Consider the following 21,091-nt stretch of genomic DNA (forward strand, 5'->3'; position numbering starts at 1 on the left):
AATGTCCATAGTAGTGCTGGGTGGTGTGGCCAAAACATTTTATCACCGTTTTTTTGGTGGTTTCACTTTGCATGGACCCACAAAATGATACAGTAAATAATCTGTATGTATAGAAAAAGGTTTCAGCTTTCTTATATATATTCTTGTATAACCAAATAAATAGTTTAAACAATTTTAAATAAATAGTGTGTCCCTTTTTTATGTAGTGTTGTATAATTTTCTTCCTTTTTTATGTTATCTGGTAGTATACCACCCAACACTACTCCATACACAAACTTTGCAAAATTATGTGCACTGTGACTCCTTCAGGTTAGTCTATTACCACACAGCGTCAGTCACATTTACGGTTGCTATCGGTGTAAAACCAAAAATAATGCTTTGAGATAATGAGTATGTGTTGCTGTATTGATTATATTGGTATTGATTACTGACAGGATGTTGTGTTTTCAGACCCCAAACCATTAGACTGATCCATATGAACAGATTTGAAAAGGGTTACATTGTCTTTCTTCATACCATGTGATGACTTTCAATCCCAAATTACAATGAAGACTCATTTGATCCAATATGTGTATCAAGTATCAAGACTTATGTGATTCACTCATCTGATTGCTACATGACATATCCACATACGTGAATTCACAGACAGACTACCTTTGCAACAATATAACTGAGCTCTGTCATTTCCTCTGTTGATTGAATTCCATTGTACTTCCATTGTAGTGAATATTTACATTCAAGGGGCGTAGGACTTTTCCCTACCCTTCTTAATGGTAAGGGGAAACACTGTGCTTCATTTTTTTTGTCTGCAGTCCTGAAGCATCAGTCTCCTACCAGACAAAGTGGCAGTCAAAAGGAATTCATGAGAGCTCAGCCTCAGGTACCTGTTGACCAAAGTCTTTGGGACCCACAAACACATTAATTTGATTGGTATCCCATTGCCAGCAAGAGTGTGCATTCTTACATAAATTACGTACATAGGTTTGAAAAAAAATTTAATTGAATGTTGACAGGGCAAAGGCAGAGTAAAAACAGTTTCCATGTTAGAGACATTTCCTGTAATTAGCGTCTTCAATGTCATGTTTACATAGCTTTTCATCTCCAAATGGAGTGATGCCATAGTGCCCCCTATGGACCAGCTGCCACTGCACCATTTTTTTTTTTTTTTTTTTTAACCAGGAAGTCCTTTGAGATTAAGATCTCGATATAGAGGGAATGCAGATACGTCACTTCCCCCCCTGGGCCACGCCCCTCTAAGTCAGACTGAGTGGCAAAAACAAACCGGCTCTACATGACGGAGCATAGCAGTAACTACAGCAAGACCGGGAAAAATGTGGAATATAGCATGAAATTAAAGACATTTGGACTGGACATGGATCCATAGAAGCTACCAAACAAGTGGTCTACGAACATTCATATGTGGCCAGAAATCACGTATCCTGACATTTATATATACCTGATTTCAATGCCGGGAAAATCCACAATGCAAAGCCTGAAAGCATACAAAAGCCAAAGAGTTGTTGACATCCTCATCATCGTTACTTAGAGGATTACAGCTGGTGAATGCTTTCAATTCAGCATACTATTGTTTTTGAGGTTTATGTCAGCGCAGACGTATTTTCTTGACGGTGGTGATTGCCAAGGTAAAGGCCCAGCAGTAGTGCTCACAGTTCACCACTGATTTACTGTAGTTTAACCCTTGGTATTGACCCAAGTGAGTGTATGATCTACTGGTACTTTTGATATTTAAGTATAGTTAACATCAAATACTTGATACAACACAGCTACAACAGCTTTGTGCTAGAGCACCCCCTTATTTGGAAAACTAGGTTAGCCTCAGTTTAAGCTAGTTCACAAATTGTGTAGAGCACAAGGTTCAGAATCACACAATTGAAGACAAAAACGTTTCAGTTATGAAATATAGAACTAAATGATAGATGCTAACATTAAGAGCTTTACTAAGAAGTAACCTTAGCCAAAACAATATGTAATTTAAGGTATGATTTTACGCAAGAACACAGCATAAATTAACGTTACCTGACACGAAATGGCAACCACAAATCCAGGTTTTGTTGTCTGGATTCCAGTTATTTCTACAAATTGCAGCGATCCATCTGCTTCTTCTGTCTTTGGCTTTAGGTAGCCAGTAAAACGATAGCTCTGAGTGCTTTTTAAACCTATTTGTGCAATCAATGTCACAACAGCTCTTCCCCATTTTTTTTAGATTGTTCTAAAGTTTTCGCAGTATTCAAGCCAAAGCTGCTACTCATCTCCCTCTTTCTGCCACTCAGTGGATGTGACACCGCTAGCAGTGACGTCACGTGCATACCCTCTATACACATAATACAACAGTTGATTAACTCAGTAAGTTCTTAGTTCAGAAATATTTTGGACTTGAAACACATAGCAGCAACTTTTTGTGTATAAAAAAAAAAAAAATCCTAGATGTGGACGTTGTGTTGCATGGTGAAGTACTATCATTTCAATTGAACATCCTCAAAAGGACACCAAGAGTTTCTGCTACAGTAGCAACAAACAAAAAGACGATTCCAGGCAGAATACCCAGAAGGATGGTGAACTTCCAGCAGACCATGTGTGCAAAAGAATTACCATATATCCCAATTTAGGTATTTAAAAAAGTATTTAAAAAATGTGGATCATTACATGTCTAATTTTAACATCTACCTTTTTCAATAATGTTTGCTTGCCAGGTCAGTGGTTGTTTTCACTGTGAATTAAATCTTCAGCCTTGGAAATAATTATTCACACTGGGTCACTCTGACAGAAATAAAAAAGACATTTGCCATATATATGACTTTTAAAGCTCATTAGATTGTCAGGGTTTTGTTGTGTAGAAATGGATAAAAAAAATCTGTGAAAAGACATTATAGAGAACAAAAACCCAGTTTTCTCTATTAGAAGTAAAATATAAATACATTTTGGTTAAGAGGCATCTAAAAAAAATAATATTCCAAAAATATAATATCAAAAAGTCATGTTGAAAGGCTTTTCTACTGAATTTCTACAGATAATTGGAGCCATTTTAATCACTGAACCAACCAAAATGTAAAAATAGGCCAGTGAATTGACAAATGATTTGTCGTCCCCAGGGCCAGACTGAGACTCATTTTCAGCCCTGGAGTTTCATACCTCAGACCGACCCACTTTAGATCACGACCAATTATTATTAAAATCATGGAATTATAACCTTACATGTTAGGTCTACACACTGTTCTGCAAAGCCTTGTAATTCAGTGTATTTTCTAAAATATTTCCAATTCAGTGCAAGTAAACGTTACTTCACAATGTGGATTTATTTCAACAGTGAGTGCACGTCGACATCTCCAGCATTATTATTCCTCACAAAACAACAACAGAATCTATATTTTTTTTCTTATAAGTGTTAACATTTTTCAAACCTTTAAAATGTTTGAAATGAAATAAAAGAATATATAAAAATATTAAATAAAAAAATAATTTAAAAAAATAAAGCATGCTGCACTCTCTAATGACTCTATCATTTTTGTATCCTCTGCAACAAAAGATTTCCATCACAACTTACTTGCGGTTTGTTCCATCTTTGCTATTGAAAACTTTTGGTATAGTGATATTAGGGGTTTGATGAGGATAAGAAAAAAATGTGTGTATATCCTGTGACTGAGGGCGAGCAAAGCAATCAAAGCTAACAACAGACTCATCTTCATCTGTCTCATTTATAGTGGTTCAGGGTTGTGCTACTGAGCTGCTCCTCTGTCATCAGTAGACTGTTCTCCCTTTCACACTTCCTCCAGTTTCCCTAGACTCGTCTGCACCTGCATCACAATAAAAAATAATATCTACAGACATTTTGACTTACTTAACCAATTAAGATATTTAGATTGGCAAAATGAGCAGGCTTATTTAATATTACTTTATGCTATTGCCTTTCAGTTGTGGGCTTTGTTTATTTACTGTCTCACTTTTAATAATAAAAAATAAAACATCCCAGTACTATCGTTTGGGTATAGAAATTGGTTTTACTGGAACTAATGCTTGCTTGTTCACACAGTCTGTTCCAACAGCTCACCTTTTCCTTCCATCCTGACAGGAGCAATCCCCTCATCACTACTGGCTCCGGGCTCTGCTTCTGACACTAAAGCACATTTTAAAAATGGTCATAATTCTCAGCATAAATCTTCTATTTTGCAAAGCCTTCGTGTCAGTTTCATTCATGTAGTGCTGAATCATCTAGCATCTCAGAGCACCCTTCATATTGAACAGGCCTACACCATACTCTTCATTGTAGCCTATTTATTCAAATAATCTTCCCTCTATGAGCAGTCCTACCTGCCCACTCTGGACTTGTGGGCTCATGGCTGGTGTCTGGTGCTGGATCTGCTTTCTGACTCTGAGGAGCTACAAGACAAAGTTTCCCAGTTATGTGGCGTCACATCATACTGTTATTTAAACTGCATAACGTTATGTTACATGCCACAATGCCACACAATTCATTGACTCGATAATTAACTGGCTTGAAAGGTGGTTTAACCGTTTCATCGTCCTCATTAGTTGTTTCCAACCAGGAGGTCGTTTTTGTGAAAAAGTTGCAGATTTTGGCACATTTGGCTGCGTTTGCTTCCAGAGCTTTCCTCTTTTTAATTCTTGCCTTCTCCACACCACCCTTGCTCTTTCTATTAGCCATGTTTCAAACAGCAAACACAGCTGACCATCGACAGCCTACAGAGCACAGATCATATGTGCTCCACAGCTACAGTATAGAGCTACTAACCTTATGCAAGGACATACTACGTCAAGTCACGGTGCGTCTGCGTCTGCTTGCTAGTAGAGGGGGTGGCGGCCCAGGAACAGCGGTTGCAGTTTAAAGTAAAGTAAAGTAAGTAAAGTAAATTTTATTTATAGAGCACTTTTCACAGACAGAGTCACAAAGTGCTTTATCAATTCAAATCAGAATCAAATTAAGTTTACAGAGACCCAACAGAATCCTTCAGGAGCAAACACTTGTGATTGGTGACAGTGGCGAGGAAAAGCTTCCCTTTAACGGGCAGAAACCTCGAGCAGACCCAGACTCCTGAAGGATGGCTGTCTGCCTTGACCAGTTGGGGTTAAAGAGAGAGAGAGAGAGTAAAGGAGGAGAAAAGAGAGAGCGATAGAGATATAGAGAGACTGGGGGGGGGGGGGTGACACATGGAGTACGTTATGATGAATACATAGAGTGTAATCAGTCTGTGGTGGTCCTGGGTCAGGTGGGAGACTAAAAAGCCTTTTTGAACAGGAGGGTTTTGAGGTGTTTCTTAAAGCTCTCTACAGAGTCCATGGACCGTAGGTGTAGAGGCAGGTCATTCCATAGACGTGGTGCCACAGCTTTAAAAGACCTGTCACCGCGTGTGCTAAAACAGGTCCGTTTACTGATCAACCCAGTGCTATGAGTGAGCCCCCCCCCCAAAAAAAACATATATATTTATGTATTTATTTATTTTTATTTTCATTTTTTTTTTAAGTGAACTCCAGCCCTTGCGGCCCAGATATTATCCCGGCCCACCGGGAATTGTCCCAGTCCTCCCGATTAGCCAGTCCGGGCCTGGTCGTCCCTACACCAATTTGTACCATTGGCATTGTTTTTGCAAATACTCAAAATAATGTGGGTAAAAGAGAGTCATTTTATGTATCTAAAGTTAATTCTGTAGAGGTCAAGTTTATTTATGTAGCACATTTAAAAACAGACACTACTGCCCCAAAGTGCTGTACATAATCAAGAAACAGAATGTAATTAAGATAAGATAAGATATGCCTATATTCATCCCATAAGGGTAAATTCTGACAAGAAATAGAATAAAACAATCCTGACATATGGTTCATGCGTTAAAATATTAAAGACAATAAAAGTGAATACTAAAAACAATAATTTAAAACTCTTAGATAAGTAAAATGTCCAGCTCAGCTTATATTAAAAGCCAGTGCAAAAATGGGGAGTTTTATGTAGCGATTTGAAACTCAACAGAAATAGCCGCTCTATTGTTCGGGGGAGAGAGTTCCAAAGTGTAGAGCCAGCAACCGCAAAAGCCCTGTCCCCTCTGGTCTTCAGTCTAGACCTGGGACAATCAAGGAGCAACTGGTCAGCAGACCTGACCGGAGTGTGCAAGGTTAGCATTTCAGCTAAATAGGAAGGTGCAAGTCCGTGCAGAGATTTAAAAACAAAGAATAAAATTTTAAACCTGATCCTAAAATCAACAGGCAGCCAGATAGAGGCTTATTTGTACTTAGAAATTAGTTATTGATGAATCACTCAGTTTAGTGCAGAGCATAAGACCTTAGTGTCACTGGTTTAAACTGAACAATGAGCCCATGATGGTGTCAGATGCTATAATCACAAGTTGTGACAGGAGAGCCAAGGTCTTTGAAGAGATGCAGTTTGTGCAGCCCAGACATCTCATGTTTGTTATAAATAGAAAGGTCACAACAGATGTTTGTGTTTGTCTGGAAACCTGGCATCATTATTAACAACATCCCACAGTCGTCTGACTAATCAGTTTCATTTTAGATCCCTTACCTCAGTAGAAGTGATTGTTTTTCAAAGTGTTGGTGGGTTATGTTCAACACTTGGCAGTGGTTATGTTGTGGTTGTCTTTCATGCAGCTGCTGTGTTCTTGTCTCACCAATCATTTTTTCCAGTGACTAACCACTCCCCATGTAGCCCCCTCATGTTGTGTCCTTGGCATTGCGTTGATTTTTTTGACTGTTAGAATCATCAAAGATCAGAAACACCCAGTGACATCTACACATCAAAACTAACACACTGAATATTTACATAACTGTTAGATTAGATACAACTTTGTTGATCCTTTGGGAAGAGCCCTCAGGAAATTGAGGTTCCAATAAATACCACATCCAATCCAAGAAATACAACAAGAAAATAGCAATACAGAAACTATAAAAAAAACATGCACATTGGAAAGTACCATTAGAAACAAGAAGTAGCAACGTAGTAATAATACACTAGTAGTAATAATAATAATAATAATAATAATAATAAATAATAAATAATAATAATTAATAATAATGTTAAGGCCCCCGCCCTCCCGATGCGACCCCCGAGGCCCCCGACAGTGAGAGGACACTGTATCGTGGGCTTGATCCAACATTCTGTGAGATAAGCACAGTTTTATACTTTTGAAAATGAACGCTTTATCACAGGCTCGTCACAGCTACACCCAACATTTGATTAAAAATACCACTGATAACTTTTGATCACATGTGTGTAGGTGATTTTCACCAAGTTTGGTCCAAATTGGATGTAAACCCTAGGAGGAGATGATGAAAGTATGAGGGGTGGGATTCTGACAAAGAAACATTCATTTCTATGGCACAGTTTTGATGTTGTCATGGCAACATGATTGTAAATAGGGGTGTGTCCTCATTGACTTTTTGGTTCAGTTTGGCATGAGAGATGTGTGTGCCAAATTTTGTTTGACAACATCAAAAATTTTTTTTGTCCCATTCAAAACATGTAGGGTGCACCAGAGAGCCATTTTACGATCCAACTATATGAGTTACACATCATCGTGTTCAGGTTGTCATTCCACACAAATGCTGCATTGGGTCCAACTCAATCTTACTCTCTGTGTGGGAGATATACACACTTTTATACTTCTGAAAATGGCCGCTTCATTGTGAGGTCATCACAGCCACGCCCAACATTTGATCAAAAATGTAGTTGATAACTTTTGATCACATGTGTGTAGGTGATTTTCACCAAGTTTGGTCCAAATTGGATGTAAACCCTAGGAGGAGATGATGAAAGTATGAGGGGTGTGATTTTATAGGTCCACACTTCTATCCAACATGGCCAACTTCCTGTTGGGCTTAGGGCAGGGCCATAATGTAATTTTTTACTTGTCCTACCATGGGCTATGTCTATACCAAGTTTCATGTTTCTACGTGGAAAAAAATGTGGGGAGGGCTCCTAGCCGCATAATGTATTTTGATTTTTGAGGCTTGAATTTTTGGTCAAATAAAATTGACTTTTTGTTAATGTTCATGGGGTCAAATTTGCGTTCAAAGAGGTGAGAGAAAAAAATAAAAATAAAAAAATAACAGAACCATGCGATTTTAATAGGCCCTCACCAGCATGTGTTCCTGGGCTTGGGCCTAATAATGATAATAATCAGTGGTAAGAGAACTCAATTACCAACAAAACAAACATTGCACACTGGAATAAACAACACTGGACCACAGAACTGCACAGTCCCACTGAGCAGAGATAGAGCAGATGTCCAATGCTCTTTCTCCTCCTTATGTTGTCCTCCTCATTTTCTCTCCTCCTGCTACTACACCCCCACCCCCGAGTGCAGAGTTGTACAGTTTGATGGCATGACAAAGCACTCTTTAGTTCTGTTTATTTTTTATTCCTGGGGAGGAGTAAACTGTCACTGAACAGACTTCTCTGAGCATTGATGACAGTGTGCAGAGGATAACTGGCATCGTCCATGATGGCCAGTAGTTTGCTGACTGTCCTCTTCTCTTATCTGTCACCAGAAGGTCCAGCTTCATGCCGACTGCAGAGCCTGATCAGTTTGTCCAGCCTGGACGAGTCCCTTTTGGATGTGCTGCTCACAACAGTGTAGAAGAGGATGCTGGCGTCTGCAGACTGGTTGAACATCCACAGGAGTTTCCTGGAAATTGTTAAAATAGCGTACCCTCCTGAGGAGGTACAGTCTGCTCTGGCCCCTTGTGTACAGATGGTCTGTGTTGCATGTCCAGTCCAGAGACACATGGATGCACAGCAAACTGAACTGTTAAAACTAGAATTGCTGTTATGACACACTATACATGTGTTCTGTGCAAACTGTTTATTTGCCCACATTTGTAAACTTTATGCTGCTGCAGCTTTAGAGTGCAGATACTTTCATTAATGGCAATGAAAAATGTCCCTTCAAAAATCACTACTACCATCTTTTTTTCTGCAACGAATGCCCAGTTTAACATAGAGAAAGGCACCTGAAATTTTTTTCTCGGTAGTTCTTCTCGATTCTCAACACTACCAAGAAGAACGATGACCTGGGCAAATGAGAGCCAACACAAGCACCTGAAAATGTGTCTCTGTTTTTTTATTAAGTAGGCACGGCTTTCAGTTTTACAGATTGGATGAAAAAGTGCGTTGATGCTGAAGAACCCTAAACAGCAGCAGCTATCCAGTGCATCACTGAATGGAGGGCTATTACCAGAGGCAGAGGGAGACACCCAGCTGCTGCTGTCCGTCTTCTTCCTCAGTTGAGGAAAGTGAGTGACAGTAAAGATATGACATTCCACAGACACAGGAACACATCATTTAAAAAGGAGGAAATATACACACACACACTATTACAGTCTATGTTGTATGTAATTACTACTGTGTAACCAAATGTACTTTTTATTTTTAGAGATTTTTGACCCAGACATTGACTCCTTGTCCTACAAGAGTCTGAATGGAATTCCTTTAGTCTATTTTATACCAAGTGAAAATATATATAGGACTCATTTATGTCATGTACTGACATAGCAAGGCTGTTGAAATAAAGTTGTCATGACCATATATATGGATTCCTCAGTCCCTGTATCAAGGTACAATAAGATAACATTTCAGAAAAGAATAATTTCTGCAGACCAAGTTGACAAATCCTCAGTATGACCTCTATTTTCACTCATATGTCCTGAGCAGTTTTGTGCAGACAATGTGACATTTATTACATTATACCAAGTTTGGGATACTTTAGTAATCTATTCAAGTCAATTTTTTTGTGCTTTTCATACTGTACACATATTTTCTTTATTTTCTTATTGCATCTTAATTGAGGAGGCAATGCTGGTGTACCTTTAATAGCTACAACGTATTATAATAATAATAATAATAATAATAATAATAATAATAATAATAATAATAACACTGAAAATAATCTCAATAATGTCCTTTTTCAAAGAAACTGAAGAGAAACGGCATGACTAAGTTGACTCACTGCTCATTTACTGACTTTACTCATCATGTATACAATACATTGTGTATCAGACTCTGTTTGATCAGGGTCTGCATTTGATCCTGACCTGATTCTTGATAGCAACCACCGAATCCAGGGGTTAGCTAACAAATGACCTCAACAGATCTGACACTCACAGCCCCCTGAGCCCTTCAGTTTAACCACTCATATCCAAGGATATGGCCCAAACTAGTCCCAAACATTCTCCCAAAACACAGTTGCATTTATTTCCATCACAACACTGACACTGACACATTGACACAGAGTTGTCCTTGTCATAGCAGGGCTTTACTTTTGCTTTCTTGGGACCCCCCAGCACCCCGTGCCCCACTGCCTTCTTCATAACTGTACTGCTGATGCATTTGCCTCAACAGGTGCTCTTTTCAGAAAGGATCACTAAGGTATATTTAGAGTTTGAAACCTGAGAACCATGGCCTGTGATTGGTTGTGAGGGCCACATGATAACCTGGGTAGAAACCTCAGCGGTGTGCTGTCGCCCAGCGTTTCTCTGGAGGGAAGCTGGGGAGGCTTTGGCGGCTTGGGAGACCATTTAACTCTAATTTAACTGGTAAGCAAAGTAAAGGAGAAAATGCACAAATGTCCATGTTTTCTTGGCTCAGCATGGCTTTCCATCTTGGATTTGATCTTTTTCCATCCCTTTATTGTCATTTGAACCCTGGAGGACATCTAACTGAGGATTAAGGAACGTGAAGATTCTGCTGCACATAAAGGAATAACCAAACTGAAACCAATAAGAATGAGAAGAAGACAAACACAAGATTCACCAGGCCTACTCTTGGATGTTTATGAAATCTCACCAGCAGTCTGACTGTTTTGTCTGCTTTTCAAAATCTCTGCACCTACCTTGCAATTTCAGCCCTCTCTGTCAACTTTCTCATTTATTCCTTTTTTCTTTTTTTTACTGAGAAAAAAAAATCTTTAATTTAAAGAGAAGGCGATCAACTGCTAAAAAAAGGTAGTTAGTATGCCATCCTATATTTAACCTGCAGCCTCAGAAGGCATTGCATCTCCGTTAGCTAAACAGAGTCAACCAATCAGGCTGTGGCATTAGCTTACATGTCAAATAGCTGAAGTACTGTTGGGGGCAGCTGTCGCCAACCTTCAGCCAGGAGGCACAGGTCCTCTGAGCAGTGTTGTGGCAAGTTTTGGGGGAGGAAGGGGTAGCTGTCACACACATTCATAGCCAGAGGCCTGCTCTAATGCATTCTGTCTCACCTTCCTAATCCTTCCCTTTCATCCCATGTCAGTACTGATTTACAGTTATTTAGCACAGTTGCAAGGTGTTTCACAGATTTCTGTTACTTTGTTCAGGATTGAGGCAGATCACAAAATTGGACTATCAGTTTGTGACCCCAGTGGATGGCAAGTGAGGCTTCCTTACTGTCAAGAAATACTGCAGGAGTCTTTCTCTGGTATGCATATTGGTTGGACGTCTACTGCTTCATATGCTGTTTTATCATTGTTGTAGTGTCTGTCTGTCTGTCTGTCTGTCTGTCTGTTTGATTGGATCTCTTTTTGAGCAAGCTGACACAGGACAGGCTTGCACTATCCTAAAATATCCCCTGCAGGTCATTTGGTTTAAACTCACATAGATATTGTGTAAAATGATGGTACATGCTTTGTGCAACATATTAAGCCTAATGCTATTTTGACTAGCAGTTTCATAAGCAATAAATGCCTCAAAGTGTCATGTGTCTTTTTATGTAGAGCTTCCAAAACAGTCCCAAAATGGCGGATGTCGACGATTTTGATGAAGAGGAGGTTGAGGAGGTAAGTGGGCACATAGTGGCTGGTGCAACATTTAACATAAGGTGACGAAAAGGCCAGACACAACATAAAAAGATCTTTGTTTTAGAATGTTATGTGCATCAAATGATGTAGTTTTTTCCCGTGTTGCACTTCTCTGCATGTTCTGTTTTTGTTTCCAGCCTAAACATGATCAAAATCACTTTAGTAGGTTGAGGTTTTCTGCTGCAGAGACACAGCAGGCCCCATGAATAGTTGAGTTAGTGACGACACCCCACCTCCAGTCAGCAGTTCACGGAACAAATCTTCCATGTCTGCTAGCGGATCCTGTTTCAGATGGACACTTGGATTGGTTTTAAAACCTGGATTGCCCTTAACAGCCAACTATAAATCAAGATGGAAGAGTGTTGTACTCTGATGTCATATGGTGTCTTTAAAACCACACATGCACTTGCCTAAGGTCTTGTCTTAAGGCAGAAAGCCACACACCATTAGGCCACTGGTAATGATGCAATTATTACACAGCTGCCAAATGTGCAAGACAAATGCTGGTGACCCAGATTCTTGCACATGACTTATTATGCTACTTAAGGTGCAACCATATCCAAACTGTAATGTCTTTCCTGTGTATCACCCGTAGTGCAGGATTGGATAACATGAAAACTTGGGGCCTGCCATTTTCTGGAAGTTACCATTGTCTTTGCCTCAGATGACCTGTTGGAATACTTAATTGGATTTCACTCCAATCATATTATAAATGTTTAATTTAATGTCCACTGGGTCACTAGTGACCCATTTTTGGGTTAGGGTTGAGGCTAGTGTTAGAGTTAGAATGAATCTATGTTTGACTGATGTAATTAAGTTGTATTTTAACCATATATTTAAAGAAAAAGAAACTAGAAGATGTTCCCTTTCAAATAAAGTCTAATACATTCATATTGGCCCAGCTCTTACCCTGTTATAAGCCTAAACCTAACCCTAACCATGAAAAGAAAATATTAATTATGTGTTACTAGTGTCCTTGGTCACTAGTCCTCACATTAAGAAATTTGCATCTTCCAATATGTAATCAACCCTTAGGCATCACGTATTTCAAAATAGCTTAATACAGTATTTAGAATAAATGTTTTGTCAATCATGTCTTGTATTTTTTAAGGTCTCCATGTCAGTGTCCAATGGAAGAGTGAAAGCAGAAGGCTAACAGCTTAATCCCCTATTTCCTTGTGAAATAGGATTAAAGTTAGCCTTGTATTTAGTCATAATTAACATAGCTGATATCTTATAGGGGAGTGTGAATGACTGTTCTTGTCTACCTGGTATAACCTCATCATTTAGAGTCATCTTAAACTTGAGTAGTTTTCATTTATCTCCCATATAACATATCAACTGATTTACCATCTTTGCAGCAAAGATGTAAATCATCTGGGAGGGGGGATGTGAGAACCCGCAGAGTCAGTACACTCTGATTTCACATGAACTTTCATCTACACTGTGGAGAAAAGTTGCATTGTTTTGACCAAAGAGTAAGACGGCTTCTTGTTTAATCTACAGAATGGGGAGGAACATAGTGCTGTTCAGGTTTTTATTTGAAAAAAAAAAAAAAAAAAAAAATGCATGTAGTGGACAATTTCTTCAGACATAGCCAGTTAAATTAGTTGAAGCATGGTGTTGAGTTCTTAAGGAGGCTTTTATTTCATATTTCCACAGCCTGTTCGAAAAATGACCTCCGTTATCTGTATTTTCTTTTAAATGAACTGAAGAAAATGGATAACTCCTCAGGTCATAAAGGGGGGAGTACTGAGTGCTCTGTCTGGCATTCAGACAAATTTAGAAGTGGACATCTATGGCACATTGGCAGAGAGATGGCGGGAGAAGGGAGAGAGGGGCCACAGTGCTGTAAATCACACTGCGATAGCCTGGAGCACCACAGTGCTGCACATTTACATAGGAAAGCTCTGAATACATGGTAGAGATGCCTCTTGGGGGGCAGTGACAGTTTGTTTTGCAGTGATGTTTAATATGGTGGTTATGTATTCACCTATGGTTCTCTCCTGTCTGATAGATTTAGATAACGAAGCCCCTTACAAATGTTAAAAACACAGATTGAGATGTTTTTTCCCTCAGCTCTGGTTATTCCTAGACTTCAGGTAGATGAAAAGCAAATGGCTCATAATGTTATTGTTTATGTGACTGTAAATGTTCTATGTGGAGGGGAAGTATAATTCAGACTGTAAGTTAGACAAGCTATTCATGGAGCAGTGTGCTATGTCTGGAAACGCAGTCCCTTATTACTCTCACTTACTTAACTGGAAAGGAAAAGTATTCTCTTAGTTATGAGCCAAGATTTGAGACACCAGTCTTAAAAATGTATGCTGTTACCTTGATTCAGAAGTAGCTGCTGCAGTTATATTTATTTAACGCAAACCACTGGAAATAGATTTAAGAAAACTGATAACCCTTTTTTGAGTGTCCATGCTATTAGATTACCAACAGACAGAACAACTTCACTGTTTTTGGAGTAAAAATGTCACAACAATTAGATGAACAATTTTAAAGGTTGGATTTGTAATTTTGATATCCAAAAATGAAACCCTGCTGTCAACAGAGGGGGGCAGCCTTTTCCTAAGATAAGATAAGATAAGATAAGATAAGATAAGATAAGATAAGATAAGATAAGATAAGATAAGATAAGATAAGATAAGATAAGATAAGAAACAGGTTGTGTTTGTGTTTTGTTTTATTCTGTCTTTTCTTTCAAGGTGGGTGGGAAGGGAAATAGTTCATTCACAGAAGCTATTTAGGTTATATTAAAATTGTTGCTCTCAGGATACATTGTATAAAGACAACTGTCTACTACCTTCAACTAGAACACTTGGAAATATTGTATGTTAGATATTACCATGTGTGTATGGAAATCTAACTAAAACAATTTATAAAAAACAGGTTAAAGCAGAAACATACAACAAGCAAGTGCAGAGAAAAAGACAGGTAGAAAAACCACAAACAAGTGAAAATGAAATAGAAAAATAAGACATTTGGTAGAAAGTTATGGTGTTATTGGGATGCTGCTTTTGTGTGTTTGTGGGCTGTATGCTGTATGTCATATGCTTTACACTGTGTTTTTATAGTGTGTTTAAGTCAGATGCTAACTGTAATCAGCTGACTGGATACTATGGTAGCTCACTTCTCACTCTAGATGATGTTACGAAACAGACAGGAATGAGGTTAGTTAGCATGCTAACATCTGTGGTACAATACAGTGACATTTTTGACATGACAAATGTTATTTCGTTAGTAAATTTAAATAATTTTTTGGATGTTTTGAAGTAGAAATATAAACAGTTTTGTGGAGAAAAGGCAAATATTAAAAAAAAAAAACTATGTTTCTGGACACTACTCTGTAAATAATGTATTTTAATACATTTGTGTGAATATAACTCCCTAATCCCACAAGGTCTGTGTGTGAACAGATGTGGGGGTTTATAAAGCTGTTCAAATATTTTGGGTATCACTGTGGGCTGTAGCAACTGATCACAGGGACACTGAGCTGTGGAGTAAGAATTAAGAATAGAATTATTGTCATGTGGGCCTGGTTTTTATAGGCACAGTAGGTGATCAAAGAGTTGCTGAGAGGTCAGATTCAAATAAGATGTGGATATTAGTGCTCATTTCCTCTGTAGAATTCAGCCTTAATTAGACTGTAGATGCAATTACAGCATATTCACCTCTGAGGATTTTCCCTGACTTTCACAGTTGAATTTTTCATTGGCAGTATTCTTAGAGCACCAGAGCTGGGGAAAATTCAACCTCAATCCAATACAAGTACTGTGCTGTTTCTCCCATAACTTTTTCTGGCAGTTAAACCACATAGTGTGTCCTATATTTGTAGTATTATGAGGAGTATACAACGACGACTGTCACTGAGCACTCGAGCACTCAGTACACTCAGGTAAAGCACCTGTTCTCAAGGCACAGAGGTTCAAACAGTACAGGACAGTCTTCTTGTGCTTCGATATGGCGCATCTGCATGGCCATATATATATATATATATATATATATATATATATATATATATATATATATATATATATATATATATATGTATATACAGGGTGGGGAAGCAAAATTTACAGTGAACATTTAGTTGTTTTTTTCTCAGCGGGCACTACGTCAATTGCTTTGAAACCAAACATATATTGATGTCATAATCATACCTAACACTATTATCCATACCTTTTCAGAAACTTTTGCCCATATGAGTATTCAGGAAAGCAAACGTCAAAGAGTGTGTGATTTGCTGAATGCACTCGTCACACCAAAGGAGATTTCAAAAATAGTTGGTGTCCATAAAGACTGTTTATAATGTAAAGAAGAGAATGACTATGAGCAAAACTATTACGAGAAAGTCTGGAAGATACTATTACAGAAGAATGGGAGAAGTTGTCACCCGAATATTTGAGGAACACTTGCGCAAGTTTCAGGAAGCGTGTGAAGGCAGTTATTGAGAAAGAAGGAGGACACATAGAATAAAAACATTTTCTATCATGTAAATTTTCTTGTGGCAGATAAATTCTCATGACTTTCAATAAACTAATTGGTCATACACTGTCTTTCGATCCCTGCCTCAAAATATTGTAAATTTTGCTTTCCCACCCTGTATATATATATATGTCTTTAGATTAAAGCTTTTTGTTAGTAATAGTGCAAGAAAAATGAGTCTGCATGACTACCAACCACACCGTCGTCAGTAACTTAAAACTAACAATACCTTCAAAAAACAGCTACAGTTACTGGAGTTAGTTGCTTCATTTTCTTTAGTCAGTGGCTTTACTGCATAGGTAATGGGTGTTAACGTCACATTGCATGCAGCACATTGTATCCTTTACTGTAGAGTCAGCTCCTTTTATACCCACATCTTGATTTTGTATGTATTTAAGTCACTGTCCATCCAATTTCATCTTATTATAAAGTAATTTCATTACCCTAAACATTTTCATTCATGTAAAATAAGTAACTTATTACCTTTTGTGTTAGCCATACCTGGTTGAGTCTCAGATTAAATTGATTTGATCACTAAAGGTAAATTTATGGACTTAACATGAAGACGCTAATTTCTGGTTGGTCTCTGTGTGGAGCCAATGTCCTGCCAAAATGTAAAAAACTGAACATGTTTCACAAACACCCTGTGATTCACTAAAGAACATAGTAGCCGTGTTTCCATTAAATGTGATGTGCGTTTGAAACACATTTGATTTGAAAAATTGCAGTTACAGTTGCAGTTATGTATAGTATCTACAGTTATCATGAATGTTAACTGTTGAAAGGTCATAATTAATCAGAAAAAAAATGTTTAGTTCTCCCATTATGTGCATTGACTCTTTCCCCAAAATTGTTTTTCTTTTCAGTTTTGCAGTTTCCATAAACATTTGCTGATGCAAACTTCAAAAAGTGTGACAGAGTTATGGAAAAATAGCTATTATTGGAACTCTACAATCTGATGTTTTAACTTAGTTATATTACACTTCCTGCGAAATAATCTAATGAACAGTTTTATTGATCGGAGGCAAAAAAGTTATCAGAAATCATCTGTCAAATTGTTTTTATAATATATTTTGACAAAATACTGATTTCAAGTGGGTCAAAACTTGTTTGACCAAGTCAGAGTTTATTGTACGGTAATTACTATGATAGCCCTTGTTTGTTTTGCTAAATATGAAACATACTCATCAAACAAATATACAACATATTTGTAATATAAAGTCTCATGTCCTATAAAAAAATAACTATCAAATAACTTTTGGCACAGACTTTATTTGTTGGCAATTGACACTTACACTTTTTTAAAGTGTCTGGAGTACATTATAAGGACAAGATAATCTTCATAAAACCTGTTTTGTTTATTTGTTGGTTTGGTTTTGGCTCCAAACATTACCTCCTAAATTAATCAGCAGTTACATTTACAGTATATCTAGATTAATTTATTTTGTATACATGTTGCTGACTCCTTCCTGGCCAATACGCTTCTTAAAATCAGGGAACTTCGGCCATGTTTTTTTTAGCTGGTCATTAACTTTATTTCCCTCTTTCCCGTCTTAGTCTGGACTGCCTGAAAGGAAAGTTAAGAAGAAGGGGAAGGTGGATACTTCCAAGTTTATGACTCCATACCTGGCTCACAGCCAGAAGATGCTGGAGCAGTTCAGCCACGTAAGTAACAAATTCAAAGTTTATGTCTACAAGAAGAAGAACAGTTACATTTATGACCAAGCTCTTGTCCTTATTCTGTAAATGCAATGCCATTTTATGTAAATGTTTGAGAGTTGCACTGTATTTTATTTTCTTCTCATTGCACATCATATTAACTGCTGGATGTCCTTGACAGAATAAGTACCGGCAGGCGTATGAACTGTCCAGGGGAAATCCTCCTCCCTTCATCACCACTGACACCCCTGAAATGGTTCGCATTAGGAAGGCTCAGGAGCAGCTCAGTGAGGTACTGCACTCATAGTTTTCCTCTTTTCCATTGGTCTCATGTTTTTAGGATAAGGATGAAAACATCAAAACAACAATGCCAATTCAGGATTTTTCCTTCCATTGTAAGGCATCAGACATCTTCCACCTAAGCCAAATTAATGTAAAACCAATGTAGAGAGCTGCAAAACTAACTAGAGCTGTGTTGATTCATCAATAATTTGTATATAATTAGAATGATCAACAAGTATGTTGGTAATTAATTGACCAGTTTAAGTTGTAAAAAAGAGAACATTTCCTGATTCCAGCTTCTTAAATGTGAATATTTTCTGGTGTCTTTCTTGCTGTGCAACAGAAAATTGAGTAAATGTTTCTTTATTTACATAAAATCCCCATTATCTATTACTACAGTAACAACTATTTTTACTAGGGTCCACAAAAAAAACAAGCAAAACATTAAAACATTATTAATCAATCAATTATCCCCCCCCAAAAAAAAAAAAAAAAAAAAATCAGTAAGACAATAAAAATATTACAATTATTGACAAAAACCAATACTAGATAAATTAACATCAGAAATGACTATTGGCTGATATACCATTTAGCATCACATCAACACAAGCCTAACAACAACAACTTCATAAAATATTTTATTGATCAAGTAAAGTGATACTATTTCACTATATCTTTGGGTTGTGGACCAAACAAGACATTTGAGGATGTCATCTTGAGTGCTGGAAAAAGCAAATCAATATTTTCAGCATTTTCTGATGCCCTGTTGACGAAAGAACTAATCAAATAATCAGTAAAATAATCAACAGATTGTCAGCTGCCTTTTAAATAAAATCCATTTTGCAGTTGGACTTAAGCAAGTTTTGTTTTTAAGATTTTTGTACATCTGCTCAAGTGTCGTCAAATTTTTGTACACATATGTGGCAATGATAATGGCAGAAAATGTAAAACTTTACATTTTCTTGTGGGAGGAGCCTAAACCAAGCCTCGACTGTGCATCCAATTTTTATGCAAATGTAGGGAAAATGGAACAATGCAATTATTGCCTAAGGAGAGTTTGAAGTCATTGTGATTTAGAGATAAACAGAAACAAATTTGAGGCAATCCTGACAAATGTTAATGTCAATCTTCTGTCCCAGGTTAAATACCGCATGGAGGGAAATAAGGCTCGCACCACCAGCTTGTATGATGGTGAAGCCAGAGAGGTCACCCACGTCAAACATGTGTCTGAACTGATCAGCAAGGTCTGATAACCCTTCAAAGCTTTATGTTGGTATTATAACACAGTCAGTGTTTATTCACTCATGTGTTGTACATCTGCTGTAGGTTCTGTACAGGCAAAAGTGGGATGAGACTAAGGACAAGTATTTGCTACCTCCTGATGCTCCCGAGCTGGTTTTGGCTGTGAAGAATGCTGCTAATTACAGCAAAGTAAGTACATCACTCAGAAACACTGCATGTAAAAAGATTATTTCTGATATTCTGTTTTTGTGTGCATCTGAGGTAATAATGACTTTTTTTCCCTATACAGAAACTTTACACTGAGGTTTGGGATGAAGAGAAGACCCTGTTCTACCCGTACAGTGACAGCCCTGAGCTGCGCAGGGTGGCCAAGGCTCAGGAGGTCCTCAGTGATGTAAGTTCACCATACCAAGAAAAACAAAACAACAAATGCTAAAAAATATCTTTTCTATCTTTTTTTTAGTCATCTTCATCATTAGCAATTTCTTCAAACATTTTCTCTTATGAAACAACTGGTCGGATTCATTGCAAATTTCATATGCAGCTTCCTTGGGGCAATGTCTACAAAGTTTGTTCACAGTTGAATTTTTGAAGAATTTGTGAAATATAAAAAATGTCCCTTTACTTATAATGATCCATATTTTGATGGTTTATAACATGGAATGGTTACAGATATCAATATAGTTACTATTGAGCACTGATACGAAGTCATATTATGGACCTTCATTTGGGTCCATGACCTTTGACCTTGAGTGACCTTGAATGGTCAAACTTAAGGTCACCAACGTTTACATTTCAACAATCTGCTTCTCCAAAACTACTGATCGGATTCATTTCATATTTTTGATGAACCATCCTTGGGACAATATCTACAAAGTTTTGTCATACTTTTCAGAAATTGAGTTTTTTTTTTTTTTCATTTTTGACAAATTTTTGAAAAAATTAAAAAATTGCTTTTAGTTATAATGGTCCATATTTTGATGGCTTATAACATGGAAATGGTTACAGATATCAATATAGTTACTATTGAGCACTGATATATAGTCATATATGGACTTTAATGTAATTAGTTGAGTTCTCCTCCAGTGAAAGTACCACCTGTTGCAAGATTGATCTCCTGCATTAAGACCACAGGACTCTAACATAGAGACAGAACCTTGCAAATTCAACTTGTTATTGGTCCTTGATAGAACATGGTGGTGAGATGCAGGGACATTGTTCCTATTTTTTCTAGAACAATACTTTTGGTGACTAAAGGGTCAGATGATCTGTTAAAATATCATCTCTGCAGTAGTATTTGACAATTATTATTTCGGTTCTCTGTTGCTGCTTTTCAGATGGTATCAGCTCGACTCGACTTGGCATGGCTTTTTTGACATTTCCATTGCATAAGAGCAGGGATCGCCAGATGTAATCCGATAGTAGTAGTCCCACCCTCTAAGTACTAGTAATATAAGACCACCTTTGCAAAGGCACCAAACAAGCCAAAGCCTCATTAAAAGTGACTGCATATCACAGATTGGTCGATCAAGAATCATCGTTGTGTCAATACATGTCTTGTGTGTGTCTTGTGTGTATTGTGCGAGCTAAGTTAG

General features: G+C 37.6%; 1 protein-coding gene across 1 annotated transcript in view; it reads left to right on the top strand.

Moving 5' to 3' along the window:
• The first annotated feature begins 10,526 nt into the window (after nucleotides 1-10,526).
• neb (nebulin) overlaps nucleotides 10,527-21,091 on the top strand; it is a 125,385-nt gene continuing 114,820 nt past the window's right edge. The window contains exons 1-9 of the mRNA XM_030124965.1: nucleotides 10,527-10,575; nucleotides 11,340-11,440; nucleotides 11,736-11,798; nucleotides 15,664-15,723; nucleotides 17,871-17,978; nucleotides 18,154-18,264; nucleotides 19,394-19,498; nucleotides 19,581-19,685; nucleotides 19,786-19,890. Of these exons, the coding sequence (XP_029980825.1) occupies nucleotides 11,757-11,798; nucleotides 15,664-15,723; nucleotides 17,871-17,978; nucleotides 18,154-18,264; nucleotides 19,394-19,498; nucleotides 19,581-19,685; nucleotides 19,786-19,890 (636 nt within the window). The 5' untranslated portion in view covers nucleotides 10,527-10,575; nucleotides 11,340-11,440; nucleotides 11,736-11,756. The remainder of the gene's footprint in view (nucleotides 10,576-11,339; nucleotides 11,441-11,735; nucleotides 11,799-15,663; nucleotides 15,724-17,870; nucleotides 17,979-18,153; nucleotides 18,265-19,393; nucleotides 19,499-19,580; nucleotides 19,686-19,785; nucleotides 19,891-21,091) is intronic.

Source organism: Sphaeramia orbicularis, chromosome 21, assembly GCF_902148855.1.
Source record: "Sphaeramia orbicularis chromosome 21, fSphaOr1.1, whole genome shotgun sequence".
NCBI classification, from domain to species: domain Eukaryota; kingdom Metazoa; phylum Chordata; class Actinopteri; order Kurtiformes; family Apogonidae; genus Sphaeramia; species Sphaeramia orbicularis.